The 17,111-nt window shown below is 53.3% G+C and overlaps 2 protein-coding genes and 1 long non-coding RNA gene across 7 annotated transcripts in view; 1 reads left to right on the forward strand and 2 right to left on the reverse strand.

Annotated features, from left to right (window-relative positions):
• DLG3 (discs large MAGUK scaffold protein 3) overlaps nucleotides 1-375 on the reverse strand; it is a 56,840-nt gene extending 56,465 nt beyond the window's left edge. The window contains exon 1 of one of the 2 annotated variants that reach the window (XM_015859975.2): nucleotides 272-375. In XM_015859975.2, coding sequence (XP_015715461.1) covers nucleotides 272-287 — 16 coding nt within the window. In that variant the 5' untranslated portion in view covers nucleotides 288-375. Of the gene's footprint in view, nucleotides 1-35; nucleotides 188-271 lie in introns of those variants that run through there. The other variant, XM_015859973.2, reaches the window with a different exon arrangement.
• Nucleotides 376-608: 233 nt separating this feature from the next.
• Nucleotides 609-16,668, reverse strand: GDPD2 (glycerophosphodiester phosphodiesterase domain containing 2). 4 transcript variants are annotated; one of them, XM_015860238.2, is made up of 16 exons: nucleotides 16,260-16,667; nucleotides 8,462-8,605; nucleotides 7,448-7,551; nucleotides 7,267-7,360; nucleotides 7,024-7,083; nucleotides 6,569-6,667; nucleotides 6,181-6,274; nucleotides 5,602-5,747; nucleotides 5,354-5,436; nucleotides 4,661-4,811; nucleotides 3,971-4,186; nucleotides 2,909-3,060; nucleotides 2,460-2,607; nucleotides 2,189-2,271; nucleotides 1,786-1,814; nucleotides 609-1,499 (listed from the first exon to the last, which is right to left on the reverse strand). In XM_015860238.2, exons 2-16 carry the CDS (start codon nucleotides 8,573-8,575, stop codon nucleotides 1,447-1,449), a joined length of 1,626 nt encoding a protein of 541 aa, XP_015715724.1. In that variant the 5' UTR covers nucleotides 8,576-8,605; nucleotides 16,260-16,667; the 3' UTR covers nucleotides 609-1,446. The 4 variants fall into 4 exon arrangements, with proteins under 4 accessions (XP_015715724.1, XP_015715726.1, XP_015715725.1 ...); XM_015860240.2 differs by lacking the exon at nucleotides 16,260-16,667 and adding an exon at nucleotides 14,056-14,158; XM_015860239.2 differs by lacking the exon at nucleotides 16,260-16,667 and adding an exon at nucleotides 10,602-10,772.
• Nucleotides 14,207-16,251, forward strand: LOC107312627. Its single transcript, XR_001554525.2, has 3 exons — nucleotides 14,207-14,296; nucleotides 14,891-15,178; nucleotides 15,804-16,251. It is a non-coding gene; the product is annotated as an uncharacterized LOC107312627 (long non-coding RNA).
• Nucleotides 16,669-17,111: the final 443 nt, after the last annotated feature.

Genomic DNA, 17,111 nt, shown 5'->3' on the forward strand with positions numbered 1-17,111 from the left:
TCCTCACTTGACCCGCACATTAACGGCCTCCCTACCCGCAGAGGATGCGCAGCACCCCACGGCCACGCTGCTATAAGGACGCATCCCACGTCCTGGGGAGGGCACGGAGCCGGGCACCCCTTATACAGCTCCCCACGCCGGGGGAGCCGCGGGCGCCGTCCCGGCACAGCTCGCTCAAGGTGCGGCGGGGCGGACACTTGTTGAGCTCTGCGGGCCGCGGTTCCCGGAGCTGCGGGCTGGGCGGGGCAGGGCAGGGCTCGGCTCTCCTTACCTTCCCTGCGGATCATCGCTCCGCCGTGGCCGGCGGCCTCTCCGCTCGGTGCCAACCCACGAGCGGCCGAGCCGCCGCCTGCCCCGCCCAGCGGGAACCGGCCGAGGAGCCGCCCCCACCCCCGCCCCCGCCCCGCCTCCCGGAGAGCCCCGCAACCCTTCCAGCCCCGGGGCGTTTCGCTGCGAGTCGTCCCCCACCGCGGGTACCGACGGCCTCAGACCCGGTTCGGAGCCCCGCAGCCGGTCCGCTCCCCGAGGTGGAGGGACCCGATCCAGTTATGCCTCCGCTCCCCCCGCCCCGACGGCGCTTCCCCACGTCGGCACTAGATGGCACGGACACACCGCGTATCGCTGCTTTACGCCGAGTCGAGGAGGAGGAACTGGAAACGGGAGTTATGCCGAACTCACCGCTGTAGGGACTGTCTACCACTCAGCTGATTTATTGACATAAATAGGAAGGAGCAAGTAAAACGGACTCCCCTCTCCAAGTCTAAAGTGCCCGATGCTGAGTAACACTGCTCCCGGCCCTGGCGCACCCCCTGCCGCTGTGCAGCCCCATAGGGGCACCGTGGATCCAGGCTCCCTCCACCCCCAGCCCCCGCTTCCCGTCCCCAGCACCGCAGGACTGGCTGCGGGGGGAGCGGGCAGCCCGGCCAGCAAGCACAAAGCCAGCAGCAGCAGGGGGCGAGGCTGCCATCCCCAGCACAGGGGAGCAAAGGGCTCTGCTCCCCCTCCGTCGTGTGCTCCCCTTCTTATTTACCTCCTGCCATGGGGCAGCAGCACTTTAAACAAGGCTTCCCCATCACCAGTGCTGTTGCTGATAACAGGCTGCCATACCCCTGCACCAAACAGTGACTCAGACCCCCACCAGCCTCCAACCGAGCACCCCAGGGTTGAGGTCTTGGTCCTGGAGAAAAGTTCAGCTCTCAGAGCACAAGGCAGCACCAGCAGCCCCCTGCCCCAGCTCTGTTCCCTCGCTGCCTGCAGGAGCAAGGGAACCAGTTCCAGGTCTTTGTGGATGAGAGCAGCTCTGCACCACATCAGGAGCCAGGAAGGCTGCAAGCTCAGGAAAGCTGCAAAGGAAAGGAGCCTTGGAGCCAGCCAGGGTAGCGCTCCCTGCCTGAGCTGTGAACTTCTCCAGCTGCCCCTCCCCACGGCTGCTGCAGGCTGGAGGGGTCAGTCTTGCATCAGGCTGTTGATCTTTGTGAGCAGCACGTCCGTCTCAGACTCTGGAGAGAAGAGAAAGCAAACAGTCATTAACTGCAGCCACCACACCACAGCGGCAGGCAGACCTGCCCAATAAGCTGGTTGGAGGAGAGATAGGGAACATGGGCATCCCCAGCACCATCCCACAGGGCTGTTTGCTAAGGGCAGGGCAGGAACTCCCTGCGTTGGGATTCCCTTCCCTCCCTCAGCCATCTCAAAGTCTGCTGGGCTCAGTCACACTCCATTGGGGCAGGCTGTCTGCCTGCAGGGAGCCTCTGGGGACAGAGGAACCGGCGTCTGTGCACTCACCAGCCGTTCGCCTTCGCTGGGAACATTTCCTAGGAGATGGAGCAGGATCGATGTTAGCACGTCAGTCTGGGCACCCCCTCCTCCTTCCCTCCCACAAGCTCCCAGCTACAGACTGCGGGGCCCCACAGCACACAACAGTTTGCTCTCAGTGTGTGGTGCTGGGGTAGAGCAAGGTCCCCTAACCTCAGCCCTGGGGTGCACAGCAAGCTGGTGAGCGCAGCTGCTTTGGAAAGGGCCAGGCCATGCTTTTAGCAGCAGTGTGGTGCTAAGAGCTGCCCTTGTGCAATGGTTTTTCTCCCAACCAGGGGGACATCAGACCAAGGTGGGTGACAGCAAATGGCACACGCATGGGGGCTCACCACCCTGCAGCCTCCCCCACACCTATCCCAGCGGTCCAACTTACTTCATCAAGAGGAAGGCCCAGAGGATCATCAGGAAGGAGACACAGTCTACAACAAGCCAGATCATGAGGTACGTGCTGCTGGGCTGCAAGGTGACAAGCCAAGCTTTGAGCACCACTGCTGGCAAAGTCCTGCCCACTGTACCAGCAAGGTCTGCAAGGTCATGCTGCACATCAGCACAGCACAGAGCAAAGCCCACCTTGCATGCAGCTGTAGGACCAGATCTACCACTCACACCAGGAAGCTTTGCACCAGGACAGAGGTTTTGCTTACCAGCAACCAAATGGGGCGTTTCATCTCCTTCAACACCTGGCAGGCATTGGTGGTGACAGAGCTCACCCCTGAGCACCACAGCACAGAGAAGAGCCAGGGCTGGTTCACCACATACAGGTTGACTGAGATGTTGTCCTGGCGGTACTGCCTGTGCAGGGAGAGCCGTGGTCAGCATGGCAGACAGCGAGGTGCCGGCACACTCAGCTCATGGCAGAGAGGCCTGCATGTCTGGGATGCGATCCAGCAACTGCAGCCACGTAGAGCAACTGTCTGGAGAGCCAGAGCCAGGGCAGACTTGCTGGCCAAACAGAAAGCTGCAGCCATCTCCAACCCCTGCAGCAGCCCTGGGGCATGCCAGGCTGCAGCCTCTGTCCAGCTCCCAGCCCTGCTGGGGCCTCACTTCTTCTGAACCCCAGACTCATAAGCCACTTCCCCCCCCAGGCTCTCACTTGATCTCATCAGAGCTCATGTCTTGGTAGGGCAGGTTGACATGCAGCAGTGTCTCGTTCTCATCTTGGTGTCTCTTCCGGCCATAAATCTGCTGAATACCTGGGACCTGCTGTTTGACCTGCTCCCTGAACCCATCCGGCAGCCACAGGACCTGGGAAAGAGCCAGGGAATATGTGTAAGGAAGAAACACTCCAGGGCTCTGCAGACACTGCCCCACTCCTGGAGACAATGGATGTCAGACTGGAGCAGGTTCTGAGCAACCTGTCTCAGCTGTAAGTGTCCCCATTCAGTGCAGAGGAGATGGATTAGATGACCTTTAAGGGTCCCTTCCAACTCATATGATTCTATGGCTCTACGATCTCCCCAAATGATCTCAGCCAGGGCAGTCTCCTAAGAACTCATCCCAACCAAGAAGTGAGCACAAACCCCACTGAAAGGAGAAAGTAACTGCAGCTTAAGAAAGCCACTGCAGGGCACTGACATCGTTCTGGGTCCCAGAATGATTGAGCAGAACACACTTTCAGCCACAACACTGCAGCAAGAATGCATCCCAGGCCAGCATTACTGTACTGTATGCCCTGAGTACCTACAGGGAAAGCAGTTTGGGTGTTGCTCCAGCCCTGCAGGGTAGCACATGACTCACACTGCTGAGGCCAATGAAGTGCAAAGGAAACCGAGGTGGCTGCAGCAAGTCAAGGAACTGCAGGGAGAGGTGTGGTGCAGCGCAGGGAGCATCGATTTCATGCACTTGTACCCATTCTCCCCTCCCTTGACCAAGTGAGTCACTGTTTACACACCAGAGTGGCCAGTTCTGAGAAACAAGTATTTGCACAAACTGCAGCTTTATGCACTACCCCCAACTCTTGGCAAGTTCTCCCAGCTACAGAACCCTGAGATCTCTTTCAGGACTATGCTACCATGCCAAGGACTGACCATCAGCTGCACATGGGGTTGCTGTACAACAGGATGGGCCAGCAGGAAGCATAGGTGGCAATGGGGCACGTGGGGAGATAGAGATGCTCAGTGTGACAGCAGGGTCCAGCACTTGGTGGGCAGCTCACCTGCTGCAGTGGGATGCCAGAATGTAGGATGACTTCCAGGGTGGCATTGACGAAGCTCTGGTAATCACTGTGGTTCTCTGGCCGGAGGTCAAACATGATGGAGATATTGCTCTCCTTGGCTGCATCCAGCACCTGCTCCAGGGATGGGATCTTCTGCCGAGTCGCCTGCACGCGATCTCTGTGTGAAAGACTTTGCACACTGGAAAATGGTCTCCGCTAGGAGGGAAAGAGAGTCAGTCACCACAGGCAGAGCCTGCAAGCCTTCACCTCCCACCAGTGCTGCTCCAGCCTCCCCACTATGGGATGGGCACAGGGCACCTCCCTCCTGCTGCGCACTAATGGCTCTCTTCCAGCAGCCCCAGCACCTGTGGGCATTCAGCAGGTCATTAGTCACCTGAACAACGTTGCCCCAGCTGCATCCATGCCCAGGCAGGCTGTGCAGCTCAGCACGAGCACTAGCAGAGCATGAGACATCTCCCTGCAACCTAACCTCCCTGTGACTCAGAGCAAACCCCAGGTGCAGCACCCAGCACAGGGTGTAACTGCACCCCAGGGATCCACACAGGCATGAAAAGTGCTCCTGCACACTGCTCAAGTGACTGCAGAGGGAGCACAACTCAGAGCAGGGCTCTTGCTTCCCTCCCCCCACCCCCTCTCTCCTCCTCAATGCACCCATTCCTGTATCCTGACCTCCAGGAACCAGCTGCCAGCATTGAGCTGCTGGAGGTCTGTCCAGTTGAAGGCAGTGCTGTTCAGGGCAGCTCTCTCAGGGAACACGGTCTGCACATTGGTGGTCCTGGTGAGCTTCTCATCGTGCATGAGGAATGGGACCCCATCAGCACTAGTAAAAGGGCAGAGAGGAAAGCTGCATCACAAGCTGTTTGCCACCTAACGCTGCCCTGCCATTTCTACCCTCTCCCAACAACTTTGTCAGAGTAACCTCCACCCCATGCCTACTTCTGAGTCTTTGCACTGAGGAGTCAGCCTCTGGGAAGCAGAGAGCATCAAGAAGCCAAGCCAGGAATCACATAGTTCCTTGCTCCCTGCAACAGCTCTCCCCACAAGAGGATTGCATAAGATGAGAGCCCAAAGGCTGCTTTCCAAGCAGTGCCCTCCTCCCCAATGGGACCTCCTTCCTAATGGCCAGGAAGGCAGCCTGGGTAAACAGGAGAAACCCAGAACCTCCCCCCACAGCTGTTGGGACACCCAGTTAGAGCCAGGGCCATGCTGGGGTGGTGACATTGGCAGAGCCCTTTAAACAGGGCAGACTCCAAATGAGGACTGTGCCAGTCCTGCAGGTTTCCTCCCCAGGTGCCCACAGAGAAGACGACATCCCAGGACACACAGGTCCCTTCCTCCCTCTGAGCCCTGCTGCCCCTTTACCTCACCATGACGTCTGTCTCAAAGACTTGCACATCGCAGTCCACTGCCTTGCGCAGAGACATGAGGGTGTTTTCAGGGGCCAGCTGGAAAGGGAACAAGTGTCAGGAAGGGGCAGACAGCACCCCCTCGACCCATACCCTGCAGCCCTATGCTGCTCCAGGCACCTCCCTCAGCCATGCACAAGCTGTGGCCCGGTGCTCCACAGCTCTGCGTCACACCTTGAGTGCTGGGAAGGTGCTGTTGCTCACCATAGGGGCTCCTCGGTGGCCGATCAGGGCTGGCTTGGGGGGCAGCTGGTTCTCCTCCATGATGCAGGGCGAGGTGATCCCCAGTGGAGCCAGGTACAGGGCAATCATCACTGCAGAGTATGCAAGCAGCAGGAAAACCTTGAGGCCTGGAGAAAGACATGGGGGGAGTGCAGGGGTGAGCTGCATAGGAAGCATTTTGCAGGCTGTTGGGAACAAGGTGATGCTTCTTTCAGCATTCTCTTATAGCTGCCTTAGGCCAGGCATTGCATCTCTGGCCTCAAGAACACTGCAGGTTTCTTCTTGGCCCACCACATGCTCTTGCTCCCCAACAGAGGACTTCTGCAAGGTCCAGTCTGCCATCTGCACCTCTCCTCCATTTATAAAGCAGCGTGGGCTAGAGCTGCACCCAGGTATAAAAAGCAGCAAATAGGAGCAGGGGTGATACATCAATACCAGAACTCGATCCTTCCCACTGCATCACTAGTCCCTTTGTACTGCTCTACTGCCAGTGCCTCAGTGGGGTGCAGGAAACAAAGCACCCAGCTGCAGGGAGAGGTAGAGACCCTGGGTGGGGGTTACCTGTGTTGTGGGTGCGGTAGATGACGCTGGCCAATGGCCAGGCAAGAAGCGTCATTCCTCCCACAATTCCAATGTGAAGGAAGGGACCAGTTGCCTGGGAAGACAAAGGCAGGGTGTCACACATCACAAGCCCAGACCCTGTCCTCAAAATCCAATAGCAAGGACCTACCACTACAGCCAGCACCACTGGAACAGCCACAGTGCCAGGGAGAAATGGACAAGGTCCCCTTTCAGTCCCCCAACCCTGACTGCAGTTGTTCCAGCCAGGACTGCACAGAGCAAGCCAGGAGAGGGCTTAACCCTCATAGCACGCAGCCATCCTGCATCTCATCCCCACAAACCTCTACAGTAGGACAGCAGGGGAGATCCTGGTGACGAACCAACTCACCTGCAGGGAGATGCGTGCACTCTTCCACTCCTCTGCCCACTTTATTCCCAGCCCAGTGAAGGCTGCAGCCACCACAAGGGCAGTTATGATCAGCAGGATCTGTGATGAGCAGTACAGGGCAGTTAGGGCTGTACACATCAATGTCTTCTAGACCAGCAGGCCCTCTCTCCCAAGCCTCCCCCGCCCCCCATTCTTTAGACATCCTTCCCCCCATCTTGATTCACAGCTGAACTTGAGAGCAAGAATAGTCCCATCCCAGAGACCTGGGGCTGAAGGACCAACAGCTGCTGCCCACACACAGCCCCAGCAGACTGGCCTCAGTTTCATAAATGCAAGGAGCAGGAGCCCAGGGAGCTGCCAAGGATCAGAAGGCAGTGGGGGAGGACCAGGCAGATTACATGCCCAGCATGCAGACAACCAGGGCATGCATCATCTTCCTGCATCAACAGCCTCACCTTGTGCAGCCAGTGCAGCTTCAAGGGCTGGCCACAGAGCTGTAAGCACAAAGCAAGGACCTGAAAGAAGGAGGAGATGTCAGAACTTGTCTGTGCTCTATATGTAACTCTCAAAGGGCACAGCCTTCCCACTGGAGCCCTGCCTCCCTCCCCCAATGCATACAGGGTCTTCAGGCTCCAGCTGGCTCATGCCCAGCACTGATCTATACTCCTGCCAACACAGAGGGGATCAGCAGGGCTCACCAGTAATGCAGCTGAGTAAGTGATGAGCACAGCTGTTGCTATCAGCAGAACTAGGGACCAGTCCAGCCACAGCTTCTGCTGCTTGAAGATGAACCTGCAAGGAAAAGAAATGGTCAGAAGGATGGGTGGCATGGGCTGGGGGCCATTAAGGAGGTCAGGTTGGATGTGGGATCCTACTCACTCATTAAAGTTGTGGAAGTCATTGAGGATGATGATGGCAATGTAGAGCCACACCAGTGTGAAGAGGAAGACACAGAAGAGGAAGAAAAACCAGCTGCAGTCACACTGAAAGCCAGAGAGAGGACATGTATGCACACATCTGCATGGCATCCAAACCACAGCCAGGTGCAGGGAGCAAGAACCCAAGCACTGAGTTACCCAGGAGAGCTCTTCTGGGAACAAACATCTCCCACAACAAGCTCAGAAGCAGCTAATGCCAAGCTGGGGAGCAGCCCTAAGGCTGATATGGCCTCCTGTCCACGTGCAGCAGCCTCAGGAGCAAGCTAAGACTATGTGCATGGGAAAGGGCAAGGAGCTAGGTGCCATCCCATTTGCTGGGCTGAGCATGGACTAGTCTAACTAGAAGGGCTGAGCATCTGCAAGAGCTCCCAGGCTGCTCCTGCTCACCCAGCCAAAGCCAGGTCCAGCTCCAGGCTCTCCATCCCCAGCCCCACATGTGCAGGGATGTGCCAAGTGCCAAGCGGGACAGCCTGCAGCCTGGACCAACTCTCACATACCTGGCAAGATGGGACAAGCTATGGCACAGCCACTCCCATGGGAGTGGGAGACCTCAGAGAATCCCAGGGCCTCACCCCTGTGCTGGGTTACAAATCACTGGGGACACCCCCTGCCAGTAACCCCAGGGGGGGCCGCACCCTGCCCAGGCACTGTGCCTCCCACGTGCCTCATTGGGCACCATGCATCCCAGCACATGCCCACACCGTGCTCAGTTCCAGACACGTGCAAAACCAGCCACAAACGCGTGCCCAGTGGGGCAGGGAATGGGCTCAGCCTCATGCTGCAGCACTGCCCGTACTGTTACCTAGCAGGAAGAGGGCTCATCCTCACCCTGATGCCTTTATGCATTCCCTCTCACTGCTCCCATGGCATCCCCTGGACAGAGAGGGTCCCAGGGCACCCCAAGCTCTCATGGGGCTCAGAACCAACCCCAGCTCAGCATCACCCACAGTATCACCTTGGTGGTTCTCAGACCCCTCCTCTTCTCCTTCTTGGCAGTGATCCACTGGCAGCTATAGAGGCACAGCAGGCAGGTGGAACATGGGCGGCAGCAGCCAGGAGGGTCTGCCATGGTGCAGGGCTGTCACAGTGGGTCAGAGTCCTGCATGAGATGCACATAGCATGTGGGCACAGACCTCCCCACAAAAACAACTCAGCCCCACAAGGACAGGGCCCTGCAGCATCCTGGCTCCAGGTAGCAGCCACTGCCCCAGAGCCCTGGGACATAGCGGGGCTGCTGGCCATGTCCTCAGGTGAGGCACTGTGCCAGGGCAGCGGAGCAGAGCAGGCAATGCAGCCCAACTAGTTCAGCAGGCTGCCCCAGCACCTTATGCACAACGAGCTACAGCAAGCCCAGAGCTGACGGGGAGCAGGGCCAGCTCCAGCACAGGGTTCGGGGCTCTGCCTGAGAGCAAGGACATAATGCAGTATCTAGGCTCTGGCAGTGCTGGCACCCCACAGCTGCAGGACCATAGCTGAATGCAGGGCTGCTAGTGACCCAGGAATGGGAGAGAGGACTGGAAGCTTTGCTGTGGTCCCCATGCTCCTGGTTCTTGGCTGGATGAAGCAGAGAGCCCCAAACAGGGTCTGCCTTTAGGTACACCCTGAAACCCCACCTTCACTACTGCTTGCCCTGCTGCAGAACCACCCTGCCCGCCCCCCTCCCCCCAAACCCAACCTCTTTAATGAGCTGGGCAGCCTGCAACCCACCCCAAGCAGCACCATCACTCTTGCAGAGCTAGATTCCCATTTCACTGCAACTCCATTGGACCCTAGAACTGAGTGTGAGAGCCAGGAGATGGCATGTGGCATGCTCCCAGCCCTCACCACAGTGCCTCCTCTCCAAGCCTGGGGGGGTAGGCAGTCCAGCAGGGCCCAGCTCCATTCCAACCTGGCAATGCACATACCTATATTCCTGCACAAGTCCCAGGCATGACCCCCATACAGTGCAAGATTTCCACTTGTTTAGGAGCACATTCCTGGGACAGTCCCCACACCATGAGAACTGACTGGTGTTACACAGACTAGGAGATGACACAACCATCACCACAATCCCCTGTGAGGAGAGCTGGACCCCAAGGACCAGGCAGTTTCCCCTCACTGATGCCAAAGCCCTGGAGCTCACAGATAGAGGTCACTTCTACCAGGGAGCAGTGGGCTCAGCCAGCATCCCCTGGGACTTGCCCCCATCCTCCTCCCAGCCCCCCACTGTTAGCATCTGAGCATTGGTGCCAGCCCTGCCCAGGGAAACCCTGACACACACAGGCTGGATTCCACGCAGGGCATGAAGTACAGCAGGAGTGGCTACAGCTGAACTTCAGCCCTGCACAGCTGAGCCTACTGCACATGAACAGCACAGGACTGGCCAGGGACCCAAGCATGGCAGTAGCAGCACGGGGCTGGCCACATGCCCACACTGCTGGCATGGTCTGCAGGGTGCTGAAAGCATTTTCAGAGGGAAAATGCCACCCTGATCCCCCCAGCTGGAAGCTGGACTGCAAGCAGCAGCACCAGAAATAGCCACACAACACCCCTGCACGGGGCACAGGTCCCAAATAGAGGAGGGCTGGACAGCCAGCAGATGCTGCACAGCTTTGGCTACAGCTTCGTAGGAGGGCATCTGGGGGACCATTGGGACTTCAAGAAGTCCTCCTTCAGCTCACAGCAGGCATCTGCTCAGTGTACTGCCAGCCCTAGCACAGGGGGCTTGATGGCAGCACATAACACTGCTGGAACAGCAGTGTACATACCCACAGCCCTGGGGGGATTTGGGAGGCTGCACCTCTGGGGGTGCTGGCATAGGACAACCAGGTGGGCACAAGCAGGGGGCCATCCACACATCCACCGTGTGAGCCCACAGCTCAACCCTGCTGTCCCCATGGGCAGGTGAACAGAGCCCCCCAGGGCATCTCTAGAGCTCCGCAGACCCCACTCCCAGCCTCACACTCCGCATCCCCCTGAGCTCTCCATCCCCACAACCAGGAGGAGCGGCACAACCCCTCCTCTCCCCTCCCCACCCTCCATTCAAGGCAATACCCCCTTTTTGCCTCCCTGCCAACCACGCGGCCGCCCCCTCGGTGCTTCCCGCGGGGAAATACCTGCTCCCCGTCGGGTTTCGGCAGCGGGCACCGAGCAGCCAGGTGAGCGCTGGGCTGAGCTCCCAGGCGGATGCCGGTGTGCAGCTCGGCTCCGTGCCGCCCGCTCACACCCTGCTGGGTGTGTTCGTGGCCCGGCGGGGCTGTCGGTGCCGCCTGCAGGCCCGCACAGGCCGACGAGGGAGGGCGGGAGGAGGGGGCGGGGGGGTGGTCAGGGAGGGCTACGGGGGAGCCTTTTGTGCCCGAGGCTTTGTGGCTGCTCGGGAAGCGAGGAAGGGGCCCTAGGGGGGAGCACGGGGGAGTTTGCAGGCAGCCCACGCACAGCGAGGATTAAGGCTGCAGGAGGGAGGATGGAGGCACTGCTGGGTCTCACAGTAAGGAGCTGCTCTGAGCCCGCAGCCCAGGAGGGCTTCTCCTTTCCCATCCCTTGGGCAGACACAACCAGGGCTGGCCCTCACACAGCAGGCATTAGGGCATGATAGCACAGAGTAAAAGCAGTTTCTTGTCTTAGGCTGCAGGTAATGCATCCACACTCGAGTAAAGGAGGTTCCCAGACATCAACCTGATGCCACCTGCAGATGGACACAGCCAGCCATCTATGGCATCCACCCTCCCACAGCTGTGTCCTTATCTGTAGTTCACAATGCAGCTCAAGGACGAGCCACGTTTTCCCATCACGGCCTGCAGCTTGCACTGAGCTGAGGGCACCAAAGCGTGATGATCAAAGCTTCCAGCAGCAGCGTGCCATCTTCTAGACCTGCCTGACATTGCACTGCTCACAGCTGTTCTCCACCATCATTTATAGCTCTGGCAACTAACCAGTAAACTGCTCTGCAAAACGTGCTGATTGAGTCCATCTGCAGGGCCTTATCAGCAGATGGATCGGAGCATGGCAGCACTGTAATACTCTTAATTGCTCCACTCCCGTAAGAGCAGGCAGATAGCACTGCTGAGAGCAGGAGCGGGGCAAAGGAGCAGGTATCAGACATAGGGTCAGGGGTGCAGGTTACAAGTGGATGACTGCGGGCAGCAGGGAGGGACAGAGGAGCATTGAAACTCAGAAACAACACAGGTAAGCAGGAAAATCCTGAGCAGGGGCTACGATCACTGCGGAAAAGAGCAACGGGGACGCGCAGCAGTGCAGACCTCCTGCCACTAGGGGGCGCTAGCGGCAGCAGACTCCCTCCATATTGCGTGAGGGCGGCGGCGTCACCTAGCTCCGGTAAGGGGTGGAAGCCATGTTGGGTAATGGCACATACACCGGGCCTGCTCGCTCATTGCCGCTAGGGGGCGCGCTCGGCCCGCCGCTCTCCCTCACCTGTGACAGTCAGTTCGGATCATGGCACTAATCTCAATTAACCAGGGTCCATAGGGTCCCCCTAATGACCCCCCTCCAGCCCACCCCCCCCAGCTGCTCCCTATAAGCCCGATGCTCCATCCCCTTCCCAGTTACACTGCCCTACTCCGGTCCCTCTCTAACACCTCCAAGTGTTTCTTGCACCCACTGAAAAGCTGAACGCAACACACGAGGTGCAGCCCCACCAGAGGGTTATCAGTAAATATAAGGGAAAACCTCTGCAGAACCTCGTTTATTTCAGCCCCCAGCACTAAACCCATGTAATACGAAGAAAACACACTGGAGCACAACTTTCATGGGTGGTCCTTATGGTTGTTGCTCCCAAAGCACGTGAAAGCAGCACGGAGCTGATCTTTGGGATCATTCGGGGCAGTAATTGAGATTAATGATAGGAGCTCTGAGGATGAAGTGCAAGCAAATAGTAAGAGTTCATGCTGCACACCATGGCGAGCCTCAGGCTGGATGCTGATAAACAGGAAATGGCTTGTAGGGAATGGTAGCACGGCATATCTAAAGTCACCATAATGCAAGACTTTCCTCCACAGTGGAAGCAGATACAAGCAAGAAGAATCCAACCAAGGAAGTCTTGCTTCCATTAGAAACAGTTTTGCAACTAGATGCTGATATTTCTGTCATAGATCTGCTCCCAGCTCTACACACTGAGCTGAAATAACCTTCTGGTTTAGGTGCAGCTTTTACATCGGGGACTTAGACTGGTTTAGGATTTGAAGATGTTTATCATTCCTCATTTCCTATTTGCCTTATTGCATAATTAACTGAAGCCACAAGATTATAAACAAAAGCCAAATCTTAAGTGTTACACTGGAGACATGAAAAAACAATACTCAGAATATACCCATGTGTAACTTTGACTCTTTCTGAATCTTTGGCTTCTTTTTCCTCTATAGAGAAAACCAATTAGCCATGTTAGTAGTTAATTCCCTTCCTCTGCATGGGTAGCTGCTTTACTAGGAGTTCTACTACATATAACTTACTGAATGAGGCAGCACAGAGACTCTGCAGAACCAGCCCCTCTTGCTCTACACTGAAGCACATCCTACAGCAGTAGCAGTGATTCATGTTATTTCCTAGTCAATATTTATGTCTTTTCCTTAGAAAAAAATACAGCATTTCCTTTGTAAGAATAAACCCCTCATGACTACCATTTCAATTGCTCCTCTACAGTATTAAGTGTGTATAGAGTTCTGTTTCCATTGTTTATTAACTTTTAAGACATATCATTACAGTTACACTGGAGAGAAACCCTTACAGTGGTGTGCTTGCTGCTGGCACGCCTCTATCTTCTGTTTAGAGTCATGGTTACAGTAGAGCCATGGGGTTTTGTTTCCCCCTTTCAGGATAGAGAATTTGATACAAGTTCACAATATTAAGGCACAGCATAGAACAAAAAGTTTGTTTGTTACTTACGCTATCTGCCCTTCCCCATTGTTTCAGATGCTTCCCATGAAATCATTATGACTCGCTAATTTTACTATTAAGCCATATGTTTTGTTATAGTATCGCTAAAGACTGAACTCTAGATAGAACCAGACTCTAAATCAGTGTTTTAGTCAAAAACTAGCTTAAGAAGCCCACAAAAAGCCTTCAACAACAAATACCTGCTAAGATACAGCTCCCAAGCACTTAGAAGACTTTGCTTTGTATTTAAGCATTAATGTAGGTAACAATTCAAGTTGCCCTTGCTTTAAGAGTATCACAACATATAGGATACTGTCTCCTCTATAAACTCAGAGAAAGAGAACAAAGGTGTTTAGTTCACTATCACTTCTTTATCCTCAGATAGGTAGTTAGAGGACAAAAAGTACTTTAAAGGGTCAGAATACACTATAAGATCTTTATACTCCTATAGTACTTGCATGTCCATAACATTATTCAACATAACTACAAACTTATGTTATTAGAGAGCTTTTCAAAGATACCAGAACACTTCTTACTGTTTTAAGGAAGGCAGCTCATTTATATCTCTTCAAAAGGAACTTTTACAATACGTATAGTTTGACTACAGCTTGTATATTACAAACAGTATGAGCAACCAGCTGAACTATTGGAAAGAAAAGCCCTTAAAAGTAGCACACTCACCAGACAGAAGCAGCTCCTTATTCCAACCTCCCCAAGTGTATACAAGCAGCAGCTGTCTGCCATAGCCAAATTTATATGACCAGCCTCTGGAGCACTGTGCTGGGGTAGGTCTGTATAAAAGGTCCTTGGTAAAGAGTGGGGAGTGATGTGATGGGAGGTGGTGCTTGGGCCTTTTTAGGTAGTGGTTGGGTATAGTTTCATAGAAAAGCTCTGTGAAGGTTAATTAGCTTTTCCTTTGAAGGTAGATCTTTAATAGTTTTGTCAATTCTTTTATTTATTATAGCAATTATTTATGACTTTTTTTGTTGCTCTTGTTCAAGGTCTTTTTCAGTAATAAATATTTTTGCTGAGGTTAATGCTTTATTAAATTGCTTTATGTGCCTAAATTGCTATAACTAAAAAAACAGCCCCCAAAACTTCAGTTCTCTCCATTCTTTTTATGCTGCCCATCTGTTAGATACGCTTCCTTTAAGTCTGTAATTGCTTTATTTTGGTAGCTACTATGTCAAATCTTCTCCTGAGCCTTTAACTGCTATAGGAAGCTTTAGAGGGCTTCTAGTTAGTTGTCCGTACTTAGGTTTCCCCCCCCCCAGAGTTACAGTGCAACCAACATCTCTAGGACTTTAATTGTGGTTTCTTATGTTTAGTGATTGTTATCAAAATGCTTATGGCTTGTAGGGAAAAACAGCCAGCTTGAGCTGCAGGGAGCGTTTGTGCAGCAGCAAGAAAACTCTCTTGAATTCACACTTTGGTTTGGGCAGGGGAAGATTTTTTTCCTCCATTAGAAGTAGGAGAGATTAAAAGTAATTCCTGTTCTTGTTTCCTCTCCTGTGAGGTTTCCCTCCAGCTGTAAGAGGTGCTGGTTTTAAATATGCAGTGAGTGGCAACATGGAGAGACTGAATAATGTAGCTGAGCAGTTCTGTTGAGGGGTTGCTGCTGGAAAGTGTAGAGGAAAGCACAGCAGAAAACAACTCTGTTACTGCTGTTAACCTTGTGGCAAGGAACTGGAGGGGCTCTTCTGAAAGGCAGAGCTTGCACATGTAAAAAGCTTCAGCTGCCCGAGGGACCTGCTGCAAACAATCTGTTCTGGCAAATTAGGACTAGATCTTATAGATTGCACAGGTATATGCTGCACAAAGCTGGTGTTTCTCTATGGAGTGCTGGGAGGGGATGGGTGGTGTGTGAACATTTAGAATATCCAAATGCTCTTTCTGCTGAATACAGAACACATGCTGTGAGTATATATGAACACCTTGCATGGCTGGTAATGCATCTTGAACTTATGGATGTATAGGCTATCTGTTGGAGGAGGCTTACTCTTAGCTGCTTCATGCAGATGAATTGTAACCCATGATTGGAAATGATGCTAAAATAAAAGGAATGCATGTTCTTTAGTTCTGTTTCAGAATCAGTAAGAGCACTATAGTTCTAGATGGTACTAAGACTACATAAACAATAATTGTGGAGGCAACATTCTTGCTCTAAGACTGTCCACTGGGTTCAGATTGGTGAAATACACGGGAGTATGACCTAACCATCCACCTGTAATGAGCTTTGTTATCCACGGGCTTTATTTTTGCTTAACTGCTCCAAAAGGTTGGAGGATTAAAAGTAATGTATGTACAACTTGCAAATCCTTTCAAGGTTTTCTTTCAGCTCCCTGAAATATCACAAGCTTTTGGTTGTGTACTGTCTGGCTGTCAATTAGGTGGTCATTTGCCTAACTGGTTGTAATTTCTTTTGCTAGTGCTAATTGATGTCTTACCATGGACCAGCTTGCAGCCAGCTGTGGATCTGAAGAACTTCTGTGATTTCCAAGCAGCTGGAGTTATTGTTCTGATCACAGATGATGGTTGTTGCTTTGTCTGGTCCTTTTTCTTCTGGCTTGCTTATATCTCAGTCAAATGAAAAGCTCATGCAAGCTAACAAGCTTGTGCAGTTAAGACATGCCAATTGCTTTCCTTCATAATGTAGACTGATACGATCATAACTCATTTTTATGGCTTTTGTCAAATTACAATTGCTGCTAAATAAAGTGTTTAATCCTGTGTCAAGAAGAGAATGTAATTTGTATTAAGAAATAAAAATAGACTTGTAATTCTTGTCTTCTCTGTTTAAGCGACGTGCACTCTTTGCATGCCAGTAAAGTGCTTGCAAGGTAATATACTTACACAGCAATCTAACATCCATTCACAGGACTTACCTTCTTTCTGAGGAAGTGTCTGGATACTCAGAAGAGATGGTGTTGTCTGTCAGAACTGAGCTGGTCTGTGCCCTAGAAGTGCCCTGGGCTTTTAGGATTTGTGAGGTTCAAGAAGTAGGTTCTCTTCTTTCCCAGTTGCTGCAGGGTGATGCTGAGCTGTGAGCTGTGGGGTTCTGTTGCCTAAAGTCTTGAACTCCAGCATTAGGATTTAAGGAAGTGTGCTTGGAAAAAGCCTTGGGAGAGGAGTTTCAGCAGTTGAGATGCAAAATACCACTTTCTAATATCAGAGTTGCCACTATACTCAAAGCTTAACATCTCAGATTATACCTCATTGCAGTGGATGCTATACACCTATAGGATAGCAATCCTACCCTCTCGTACTTGTACTTATCTGTTTTATGGCTACAGACAGATGGTTATGAGGAGCTGAGAATATGCATAGCTCAGCATGAAGGGCATTTGTCTTGGCACTCTAGCTGTTTACTCACTGTCAGGCTTTGTTTCTGGGTTCTGTAGAACTATGCAAAGCCAAGCAAGTACTGCATGTGTTGGAGCCAGTCCTCGAATTCACGGGCTAGGATGGAAGGAAACAAAACAGGATTGTTTGAGAAACAAAAGAAGCGGTGAGGAAAGAGGAGCATGCAGGAGAACGATCAGAGTGACTGTGAATAGAATAAGCTCAATGGAGGGATGCAATAGTAGCTGAAAAGCAGAGAGCTCAGTGTGTGGTAAACTCTTATGAATCGATTGGGAACTGCATATGGAGGCTGTTGGAGCCAGTCTGTGGCACTGATAATTCTGCTTCTGAATGCTGTTGGTAATCAATAGTTTGAAGGGGGGAAAAAAAGTGAA

This window comes from Coturnix japonica, chromosome 4 (genome assembly GCF_001577835.2).
Source record: "Coturnix japonica isolate 7356 chromosome 4, Coturnix japonica 2.1, whole genome shotgun sequence".
Taxonomy (NCBI): Eukaryota; Metazoa; Chordata; class Aves; order Galliformes; family Phasianidae; genus Coturnix; species Coturnix japonica.

Coding starts and splice junctions, on each gene's coding strand:
- GDPD2 (XM_015860238.2), bottom strand. CDS start 8,575: ATGGCAGACCCTCCTGGCTGCTGCCGCCCATGTTCCACCTGCCTGCTG. Junction 7,552..8,461: donor GGGGTCTGAGAACCACCAAG/GTGATACTGTGG, acceptor TCTGGCTTTCAG/TGTGACTGCAGCTGGTTTTT. Junction 6,275..6,568: donor GTGCACGCATCTCCCTGCAG/GTGAGTTGGTTC, acceptor TTGTCTTCCCAG/GCAACTGGTCCCTTCCTTCA.